This window comes from Pelobates fuscus, chromosome 4 (genome assembly GCF_036172605.1).
Source record: "Pelobates fuscus isolate aPelFus1 chromosome 4, aPelFus1.pri, whole genome shotgun sequence".
Taxonomy (NCBI): Eukaryota; Metazoa; Chordata; class Amphibia; order Anura; family Pelobatidae; genus Pelobates; species Pelobates fuscus.
Window position 1 is genome coordinate 293,387,739 of NC_086320.1, and position 12,257 is coordinate 293,399,995.

A 12,257-nucleotide genomic window follows, 5' to 3' on the forward strand; every position below is an offset into this window, starting at 1 on the left:
GCTTTAAGAAAATTACATTTAAAGTTGAATGAAAAATTCCACTTTAGCAATATTGAGGACTTCAGAGTACTGAATCCATGTAAGTATTAAAGTGTTTAAAAAATTACTTTACTCCTTAGCGTGAAAAGGTGCCAGGGCCATAACCACAACAGGAGGCTGACAAAGTAATGGTGCTTACAGACCCTTTTTTAGAAACCCTTAATGATCTAAAAATAATATTGCTGTAAATGTTTATTATTCAACATTTAACTCACTAAAAACTAGACTTAATTCACTAAAAAATATATCTGAATAATTTTGAAGAAACAAAATTGGCATGTTCTACAATCTTTGAGAGTGTGCCAATTTACAGAGCTGAAGTGTGGCCATTGAAAGAATATACATTGATAAATAACATAAAAGCAGTTTCCTTTGTCAGGAGTATCACCTGAGATAACCTACGTACAGCCTTCTACACCCTTTCTACTTTCATTGACTGGGACTGAGGATAAATGTTAATTACTGCATGAATTCTTTGGATGTTTGCCCATACGCATGCCTTGAAATAATTATTGGCATACACTTCATGTTACCAAGTCAAATCAACTACATTCGTGTGGCAGAAATACTATAAACCTTATAACTATTAGTAAACACAGAAAGCGGCTCAATTAACCATTTATATGCCAGAGGAGTTTTATTACAAAAGCAAAACAAATAGAATGGTTTATTATCTTTGTAAATACACACCATAACCAGACATTTTTATAGTGATGTAAAAACTTCACTACCAAGCCTTTAGCAAAATATGACCGTTAAATCCAGTGTAAACAGTATGCTAAAATATACTAGGCAAGCAGATTTAATAATGACAAAACGCTACAATTTCACATGTACGCTTATTTATGGACAGGATTAGGCATGGTACACAGTACTGAATACTAGAGTAAATGACAGCAGCATGTAAACTAAAATGTGTTTGCATTCCTCTATAATATCTCTATGTCAGCATATGTTTCATTTATAGCAATTCTGCTGTGGCGATGGGAGAATATTTTATTCAGCATTTCAGAAATGGTTTGCTTCAACATTTATTTCTCAAAAACAATTCTGAAAAACAAACTTCAGTTTATCTAGAAAGCTACTGGGAGCATAATTTAGAAGAGAGCAATTGGAATCACATTCTAAAAAAAAAACACCATTAATTAACTGGATTTATCCAAAAATAGATACTTTTATTTTTTATTTTTTTTCCAAAACATTTTAGCATTTTAAATTGAGCAAAGACATAATGAGCATCGAGGTAACAGTGACAGACATTTTAATAAGTATTTACCTTTCTATTAGTTTTTAATTGATAAGAGATCAATAGAAAACAGCAAGCATATACGGCAGAATCGTGAATAAAAATTATATGACCAGGGCCAAATAACCATTGTCCCTTACAACCTGTATTTTTTTTTTAATGAAACTATATTCAGGTTAAAAAATACAATGCGTACATTGTTCATATGTGATATCGTCTTTTGTGCATTCATAAAAAATGGTAGTAAAGGAGTTAACACCAACAAAAATTATAGGTGCTAACTAAAGTTTGCTCCTAAAATTAGTAAAAAAATGTAATCTACGAGTAGCTGGTACTGAATGATTGGCAGGTACATTTGAATGATGTGGCTTTATATCACACCCATCACAACATGACACTATATGTTTCTTGCTTATTCAGCTATTGAAAAATCATGGCATTGTAGATGTGCATTCCAGTACTTTTTTCATTTGTCTACACCTCATATGGTTAATGTTATGTTATTCTGATTTTCTACCCTGGCCCGTTCATTTTTCATACTGTGCTGTAAAAGTGAAGATGCAAAATAACAGTTATTTGTTATTTCCTTAGGTATGGAAAAATTGTTTCTACCAAGGCAATTCTTGACAAAAACACAAATCAATGCAAAGGTATGTAGAGCACGTTTATTTATGTCTTCTGGATACAAGCAGCTCGAATGAAAGAATGATCTTTTCTGTATTCAGTTTGTGATGATTGCACCCATCACAGTTTACTTAATAAGATCTTTTGTCGCTATCGCTTAATAAATAATTTTGTAAATATAATTGTTCAGTATTAACAAAGGGATCTTATGGCATTTATACTCCAATTTATACCACCTTATGGTGCAATCCCGATATTGGTATTTTGCCTTCTGATCAACTCCCAATGTTCTGCTTTTCCAGAAGGGGTTATGTGGGAATTTGTTGAAGAAAAAGCAATGTCGGTTTGGCTTTTAACATGAGATGTTTCCTCATAAGTAATTGTAAAGAACAATGAGCATGCTTGGCTCATAAAATGTTTACGAAATCTCAATAAAACCTCATCATGTTGTGAAGAAATTAAACATATCAGTAACGTTTCTTGAACATACTTTTTATATATCTAGATGTGGCAATGAACTAAGGATTGCTTGAAGTTAGCAATACATTGGACTCAATTCCAGTTTAAAGCTAATATACCAAGCTGAGTATATAAAGAAGATAAAAACAGAGCGTTATGATGTTGACACAGGTATCTGGCTGGTATTGACACAAGTATAATTCAGCTGTCAAGTCAACACAAAGGCTATTAAATATGAACAGACCAAAAAACAAACAACGAAAAGCTTTTGTGCAATATACCATACATTGTCTTAAAGAGTGGTTTACAGAAATGTGTGTGAGATGATTGTGAGTATAACATTTGCTAAAATAACTTTAATTTCAGAGAATTAATGACAGTTAAATAAGGAAATAGTTTAACCAGGAATGATACACAATGTGTTTGCTAGTTATTAACTACGGCCCGGGGTTTCGATATTACTCATATTTATTGTACTCCTTTTGATAACCTTGGAAATGTGAAAAGCTTGCTTAACTCTATTCTGAATCAAACATAAATACTGCAGTAGAATCCATATCCACTGTGTTTTATTACACCAGAGCTATACAGTAAGATTCAATAATAGTTTCTGTAGGGTGTCAGTATAACAGGGAATAATGTGTAGATTTTTTATTTTTTTTAAATACAGGCAAATATATTAGTTTTGGGATGTCCCCAGATTTTCCCTCACTGCTTGTGTCTGGAAAATCCACCAAAGCGTTTCCAGCACAGAGTCCACTTCACTTACAGGTTTAACAATACAATGGACTGGGCACAAGTTCGGAAAGGGTCCAAGACAGGCGTATTGGCTAAACATTTACAATAATGTGGCTTAAAAAATAGACTTTTTCACACTTGAAAAAGCTCTTTTAGAGACAAAACATTGTGTACGTTTATTCATAAAACCTGCCTTCGACCTTTCCTTAACTTGTAACCAGTCCTTTGTGTTGTTCCCGGATATCATAGAGACACCTATATGCTTTCATTGAAGGAGAATTGGAAATAGAGGCACAGTGATCCGATACCCTACAGAATTAAATGAGACCAGGTACTTCTTGAGATAGGAATGTCCGGGTATCTGTCTAGTCATGTCCTAATTCTGAAAAAGGTAGATAACCATTACCAGGGTCGCCACCAGAAATTTTGGGGCCCCTGACAAAGCACAAGGTCTGCCCCCTCCCCCCCCACTGGCCTGCCCCCCCCCCCCAATGAATGCAGTATGTGTGTTAATGTAGTGGATGAAGAGTGTGTGTTAGTGCAGTGAATGCAGTGTGTGTGTCAGTGTAGAGAATGCAGTGTGTGTGTTAGTGCAATGAATGCAGTGTGTGTTAGTGCAGTGAGTGTCAGTGCAGTGAATGCAGTGTGTGTGTCAATGTAGTGAATGCAGAGTGTGTCAGTGTAATGAATGCAGTGTGTGTTAGTGCAGTGAATGCAGCGTGTGTTAGTGCAGTGAATGCAGTGTGTGTTAGTGCAGTGAATGCAGTGTGTGTTAGTGCAGTGAATGCAGTGTGTGTGTCAGTGTAGTGAATGCAGAGTGTGTGTCAGTGTAGTGAATGCAGTGTGTATGTTAGTGCAGTGGATGCAGTGTGTGTGTGTGTTAGTGCAGTGTGTGTCAGTGTAGTGAATGCAGAGTGTGTGTCAGTGTAATGAATGCAGTGTGTGTCAGTGTAGTGAATGCAGTGTGTGTTAGTGTAGTGAATGCAGTGTGTGTGTCAGTGTAGTGAATGCAGTGTGTGTCAGTGTAATGAATGCAGAGTGTGTCAGTGTAATGAATGCAGAGTGTGTGTCAGTGCAGTGAATGCAGAGTGTGTGTCAGTGCAGTGAATGCAGAGTGTGTGTCAGTGCAGTGAATGCAGAGTGTGTCAGTGTAGTGAATGCAGAGTGTGTGTCAGTGTAGTGAATGCAGTGTGTATGTTAGTGCAGTGGATGCAGTGTGTGTGTTAGTGCAGTGTGTGTGTTAGTGTAGTGAATACAGAGTGTGTGTCAGTGTAATGAATGCAGTGTGTGTCAGTGTAGTGAATGCAGTGTGTGTTAGTGTAGTGAATGCAGTGTGTGTGTCAGTGTAGTGAATGCAGTGTGTGTCAGTGTAGTGAATGCAGAGTGTGTCAGTGTAATGAATGCAGAGTGTGTGTCAGTGCAGTGAATGCAGAGTGTGTGTCAGTGCAGTGAATGCAGAGTGTGTGTCAGTGCAGTGAATGCAGAGTGTGCGTCAGTGCAGTGAATGCAGAGTGTGCGTCAGTGCAGTGAATGCAGATTGTGCGTCAGTGCAGTGAATGCAAAGTGTGTGTCAGTGCAGTGAATGCAGAGTGTGTGTCAGTGCAGTGAATGCAGAGTGTGTGTCAGTGCAGTGAATGCAGAGTGTGTGTCAGTGCAGTGAATGCAGAGTGTGTGTCAGTGTAGTGAATGCAGTGTGTGTGTTAGTGCAGTGGATGCAGTGTGTGTGTGCTAGTGCAGTGTGTGTTAGTGTAGTGAATGCAGTGTGTGTGTCAGTGTAGTGAATGCAGTGTGTGTCAGTGCAATTAATGCAGTGTGTGTGTTATGAATGCAGTGTGTGTATGTGTTTAGTAGTGTATGCATGTAAATGTAGTACTAGTAATGTAAATTTATTTTTGTTATTCCCCCCTCCCTGTTTCTTACCTGGTTCAGGGAGGGGGGAAGATCCTTTGATCCCTGGTGGTCCGGTGCCATTGTAGGGCCCCCCGGCTCCCTATACTTGCAGAGGGGGCCCAGCGGACTGCAGGAACACTTTCCAGCATTTCCTGCTCTCACTCCCGCGAGATGTGGTGTGCGCGCCGCGCGGAGCGTTGCCATGGCAACGCTCTAACGGCCGCACGTCTCGCGGGAGTTAGAGACAGGGAAATGCTGGAAAGTATTCCTGCAGTCCGCTGGGCCCCCTCTGCAAGTATAGGGAGCCGGGGGGCCTGCGGATGCACATATATATAGCGATGATCGCTATATATATGTGCAGAAAGTAATTGTGGGGCCCTGGACTGCCAAAGCAGTCCGGGCCCCCCAGGACCGCCGGGCCCGTGACAACCGTCACGGTTGTCACCCCCTGATGGCGGCCCTGACCATTACCATGACAGAACTATTCTCCTAGCCATTGAATCACTAGACTGCTAACTTTAAACACTAATTGCATTTGTATAAGTTGTCTGTCAATCGGTACAAAAGCTCCATTCTTCCATGATAGGGACATGAAGCAGATAAATCAATATCCCATGGAGTGCTTTATCATAATAATAACACGATTATTTAAAAGTGAAAATTAGCCAACTTTTCTTTCCTAAAGTCAATTAGTATTAATCCACGACCTTAAATCATAATAAGGAACCTGCTTTAAATATACATAATGTCCACACAACTGTAAAATACATATGCTACAATAATGAATTACTTACAAAGCTGACCTATCCTAATAAGATTTAATAAAGTAATTGTTTATCTTCACAACCAACATAGTTACATAGTTACAAAGGCTGAAAAGAGTGCAACCTTTACTCACCCTATGAAGGTGACTAGAACATGATAATACTACAAATGGTTATGGTATCTGTAAATCCACTTTTCTGGAATAGATCTAGACACCATGGGTTCTAGGTAATTCTCTTCTGCATTTCTCATATGTCCCAGACTTGAACCATACTTATTATATTAAAGTCCAGAGTGTGAGTATAGTATATGCATTGAAGAGTATACAAGACATGAGGTAGCCATTAGGCTTGATTAGTTTTGTATCTATTCATGACCACTATTTTTTGATACTTACGCTTCCTTTATTACTTTATTATTTAAATACTCTTCCAGTCGATATTCGCGTTTCTGGGTTTTTATCCAGTGACCTGAGGATCTATTCATATACAATTAGGGGTTATGCCCCGGTACACTACTGGAGTGTCACTTAAGGTGTGACTTTCTACAGATTTAGTGGTTTAGCCCAGTTTCTGGACATCCACTATCTCCGGAAATTGTCTCTTCTATTTTTCGTTAGGCTGAAAAGAGACATGCATCCATCAAGTACAATCTTTCTCACATCTATTTTGCTGTTGATCAAAAAGAAGGCAAAAATCCCAGTTTGAAGCACTTCCAATTTTGCAATAAAGTTGGAAAAAATCCTTCTTGAACCAGAATGGCAGTCAGATCAATAAGGTATTACCCCACAAATGAAAAATTATATGCTTGAATATTATGTTTTTGCAAGTATTCATCCAGCTGATGTTTAAACATATGTACAGACACTGATAAAGCCATCAATTTAAGCATAAGATTCCACATCGTTATTGTTTTTACTGTCAAAACCCTTACCTTTGCCTTAGACTAAATCTGCTTTATTCCAGTCTAAACACGACCTTTTGTCCTATATATAGTGCTGTTTACAAATAGACTTTCAGACAATGGTGTGTATTGGCCCCGAATATATTTGTTTAATTCTATCATAACCTCATTAAGGCACCATGTTTCTAAACTAAACATTTTTAAATGTGTTAACCTTTTTTCATAGCTAAAATTCTCCATTTCTATTATTCACTTTGTAGCCCATCTCTGCACTTTTTCTACTGCCGTAATATCCTTCTTTAGAAAGGTGCCCAAAATTGAATAGCATTTGCAAGGTGTGGTTTTACAAAGAAAAAATCATATATTTTTGAGTTCCCAGGTTCCCAATCTAAATCCCTCTGCAGCGAAGTAACATCCTATTCACATTGTATTACTTTGCAGACTATTGTGTCATCTGAAAACACTGAAAGATGACTTTCAATGCCTATTACAAAATCATGTATACATATGTAAAATAGAAGTGGCCTCCAGAACAGAATTCAGAGGGACACCACTTAACAATTTTGTCCAGTTTGAAAATGTACTTATTTTTAAGTGACTCTTTTACCTCAAATTTACCTTCCTCTTCTCGTCCTCTTTCACAATGTGTTCTTTTCTTCTTTGCTCATTTATTTCTCTTTAAAACATAGTACAAAATAACATCTGCTTTGTCGTGTGTATTTTTCCTACTCCTGACAATCTTAACAAAGGGTGGGGCTTAATGCAACCTCCACTTCCTTTGCCAAGATAACAGATTCTGAAAGGGGAAGAAAGAGGAAACCTTAGGAGAAAGGTAAATTTGAGGTGACAGAGCAACATTACGGTCTTTATAATAATATTTTATTGATGGTAAATATTCTGTAGGACAAAAGATGTTGATTAGAGATGTCCCGAACAGTTCGCCGGGAACTATTTGCCAGCAAACATAGCTTGATCGCAGTCGCCGCGGCGGGCGAACATATGCGATGTTCGGTCCGCTCCCTATTCGTCATCATTGAGTAAACTTTGACCCTGTACCTCACAGTCAGCAGACACATTCCAGACAATCACAAAGAAAATAAGGCGGAGAATCTTACATGCACTTTCCAAATGGTTCTTTACATAGGTGCTTTCCTATAATACACCCTAAGGAAAATAAAACAGTAGATGATAGTGCAATATTGTCTGTACTGTTAATCACTTAAATCCAATAAGGTTTTCACAAGTGCAAACTCACAATGGTGGAGCCACTATAGGTTAGGCTCAAGCAATTCGCCTGGTGGGATGTAAAGGGTCCCACTCCCTCCTCTGTGTTCCGGAATCCTTGTACAGGATAATCACAGGTTCGCAGATGGAGTGTAGTCAAATAATATTTATTCGTAAAGTACACAAATCACCATCTATTGCCGCTTTTTTCCGTCCCTTACTTCATTTCCGGTTTGCCGAACTTCCGGTTTCTGGTCTTTGCGTTCCACCCTTGGAACGCACAGGCAACGCGCCTGAATTTCCTGTAGGATACCAGTCTCTCTCCTCTTCCGGTTGTTTAATTTTGCGTTCCACCGTTGGAACGCATATTTGGGCTTCCTAAATGTCTCTTATTTAGAACGCTTAATGCATTCTACCTTATGTGTCCATATCACAAGGGGCTCATACATCGAAAGGCAGGGAGAGAGAAAGGGGGAATAGGGAAAGAAAGGGGGGAGAAAGATGTTATTTGCCTTAGCTGCCATAGGAAAAAAGGTGTTTAAAACGTATACATATATATCTCTTCCCAAAAGAACATAAATACACTTCACTACTTCTACTTGTAGTGGTATAAAAAGTATAAATAGAAGCTCCCATGTCTCTAAAAGTGCAGTAATGTAACCTAAATCTCACATTTAAAAGCACAAGCATCTTAAAGGTATATGCCTCCATAATTTACATATGATACAAACGATTTAAAAAACGATTTAAATTTATTTTTTTATTTTTTTATTTAAAATTAGTGGTGCAATAAAAGCTCAAATAATAGCTGATTCCAGACAATCAGCAGCAGATCCTCCCTCCCAGATCCTCCCACCTCCATGACGAATAGGGGGCGGACCGAACATCGCATATGTTCGTCCGCTGTGGCGACCGCGAACAAGCTATGTTCGCCGGCGAACAGTTCCCGGTGAACTGTTCGGGACATTTCTAATGTTGATGTTACATAACAATATGTAGTAAGTCAATAAATAAAGATCAGAGGACACTAGCAGAATGTGTAATATAGATTAAAATAATTGAATTCAGAAGGCTGCGATTCTCCAGATGTCTCACAGATGTAACCAGCTAGATTTATTAACAAAGAAAACGTGCAGTTTATTGACAACTGTAATTCTGAATACATAACCTCCAAAAATGATTATGTACAGCATGCACTACTAGTGCATGTGAAGAATATTCAGTTCATCTCAATCGATTAGCCCGAAAAAAACAAAATAAAAATCTGATTTGGACCAACCTAGTTTTATTAGTATTTTGATTTGGTTCCTTCAAATTGTATATATGCAAATGTTTAATTACAAATAAAATGTGGGAGACCAATTAAATATTTAAGCTCTCACTCATTATTGACAAGTGACGGGTTAAAAATTAAATTGAGGGGAGTCTGGGCTGTGAGATCATGGGGAACTTTAATATTTAATGTAACAAAAATTTAACTTCCATGATTCTTAGCCAGCTGAGCATCAAATAAGTTGCATTTCTGCAATAGATGGTGATCAGCTCAAAGCTTCTCCCCTGAAATGCAACACTGTTATGTTCAGCCAATAGGACTGATCCACATCCCCCCACTTGTAGCAGGTGTGCAATTCCTTTGATACTCACCCAGCAGCACTGCCGGAATATCATGAAAGATGCACTTCTGTCAAAAACTGTGGCGGGAATGATAGGGCTTTGTATGAAAACATCTCACTCCTGTGGTTTGGTTGAGGGGGAGCATAGGGCAGCAAAAAATACATTAATTAATAAAAACACACAGGAAGCTTAAGCCTATTGAAATATGTGGGTCTGGAACTTTTTTCCCTCCTCCTCTGAAAAATTAGTATTTCATAAAGATAGACTCTTCATGAAATACAATTTTTTGCTGTCTTGGAATTCACTGAAATTCCAACCTAGTCAAGATATATATATCGAGACAAAGTAGGGACTTTATTAGACACTGGGCGGAGCTATAGTGTCAATCCTAACAGCCATCACCATTGAGGGCTACAGGGAAATGGCATTGTCTTGTAGGATCCTCGATAGACCTCAATGCTGTACTCTTGAGCATGCTGAAGATAACCCGTCAGAGGAAGATGACCATGCCAGCGAGGGACAGGTTTTAGGTAAGTAGAACTCACAATTAGCTTCCATTCCGGGCCATTGGAACCCCAGTTGCGATTTCACCATCTTGGGTCTTGGCAAATTCAACCAAGCCCCTAGAAGGTGACTGTACCACTTTACAAGTTTCTTAGTGTAAAGAAAAGTTACTACTAGCATAGAATCACAGCCTCATATAGTACATCAGAATTGTTGTCATCATCATTCATTAGAGAAAAGTTTCTGTTGATAATGTTGTCCTGTAATGGCTATTAAGGGCAGGTAATTAGACTGAGATATTAAAGATGTGGAATGCGAAATTAGATAAATTAGGACCTGGCTTGCAGGAAAATGTCAGTAGAATCATGGTTTGCCAGTTCAGCATCATTAGAAAAATAATGGGTAAGGGATATTTGCAAATTTAAGGCTTGGTATGTATCAATAATAAAAAGGTAAGAGTTTTAGCAATAATAAAATTAATTTTGTGATATTTCAGAAAATACAGGATACTTGGTTGTTTATATATAGATTTTTTTGTTTCCTTCATAAATTTGGGAACTGACAAAATGAGTGATCTATGGCTTATGGTAAGGGAATACAAGGAAGTTAAAATGCCAAAGGTATGGGCACGATTCACAGAATGTGAATTACTATCGTCTGCATCTGTCCCTACTGACTGTTTAATTATGTGAATGTAGGCTTGCTTGTTGAAGAGTGATTACATATTGCTATCTGTATTCCTTTCTGATCTTCCTTTGTTAGCTGAAAAGAAAAGTGAGCATCCGGAGTATCATTACTCGAGTCAAACAAGATATGATTGCCACTAATCTATATTTACTATTCATACTTCTGGTTTGGATTTCCCCCTCTGTGACAATGTTCTTCTGTTAAAATAACATATTATTCAGAGAGATATGGTGTTAAAAAAGTAAACACTTATCGAACTTTACGTTGGCTTGTAAATGATATCTGCTTCAGCTATTTACTAGAAATATATCTACAGAATATTTGGTATATTCATATTTGTATTTTCCTGCTGGATTAAGCAAAGAGTATTTATAGTTTGATTTAACCTAGAGTACGTGTGTGTGTGTGTGTGTTTGTGTGTGTGTGAAAAATCCATTGCTGTGGCAATTGTTTGGTAACTGTTTGGTTTTCCTTTTATGATGAAGGACTAAAGAACCTACAAATATCCGAGATGGGGGGTTGCAACATCCTAACCTCCCATTTGAGTTCAATGGGAGACTAAAATGTGTCAAAATGTTGGAAATAAGGTGTTTAGTGAATGTTTACATGGTGTGTTCAATAAAAACATGGCAATATTTTATTCTTTGTGTGTTATTAGTTTAAGCAGACTGTGATTGTCTATTGTTGTGACTTAGATGGTGATCAGATCACATTTTATGACCAATTTGTGCAGAAATCCATATCATACCAAAGGGTTCACATACTTTTTCTTGCAACTGTATATATATTTATAGTGGGACCTCCGTTTACAAATTTAATGCGTTCTCTGGGGTGTTTCTTACTGCGCAAAAAATTGTAAACCGAAACACGGTTTTCCGTAGGAATGCATTGAAAACCAATTAATCCGTTCTGGAGGTCAGAAAAAAGTCAAAATAAGCTGGCATGGAAACCAACCCACAATGCAAAACACACAATAAAAGGCATGCAAACGATGAAGCTCAGCTCGCTACCTTTCCACAGCTTGAGAAATGTACCAAAAAGTCCCAAAACAACTGCAAATAATTTCCAGAATGGCTCCAAAACTCAATGCAAAAGCCGCTCCAACACCTCCACACTCGATGCCACTTGCTACCCACAGGCTCCAGCATGCAGGGGGCGGTGCTATAAACCTCCCAGGTGCAATGCATCCTGGTGAAACTTGCTTTGTATTGCGAAAAAAATTGTAAACCGAGGCATTATTTTCAATGGATTTTCATTTGTAAACCGAAAATTATGTTAACCGAGGCGTTTGTAAACCGAGGTCCCACTGTATATATATATGTACATATATATATATATATATATATATATATATATATATTTATAAATAATTTTATTCTAAGTCTATTTATATATAATCTATGTATAATTAGGTGATTTTATTAAATATATATTGATGAATCTGACTAACAACCCAGGCAGTCCCCATGCAGTCAATTCCAGCCGATCCGAGTCATGTGATCACAATTGGAGCAGAGGGTAAATATCCGGGCCAGTGGGTTAGGGCAAGATCGTTAGGGCACGC

The 12,257-nt window shown here is 37.8% G+C and overlaps 1 protein-coding gene across 1 annotated transcript in view; it reads left to right on the forward strand.

The window, feature by feature from the left end:
• RBMS3 (RNA binding motif single stranded interacting protein 3) overlaps positions 1 to 12,257 on the forward strand; it is a 616,946-nt gene that overhangs the window by 183,716 nt on the left and 420,973 nt on the right. Inside the window, exon 3 of the mRNA XM_063452213.1 lies at positions 1,877 to 1,935. Within this exon, the coding sequence (XP_063308283.1) occupies positions 1,877 to 1,935 (59 nt within the window). The remainder of the gene's footprint in view (positions 1 to 1,876; positions 1,936 to 12,257) is intronic.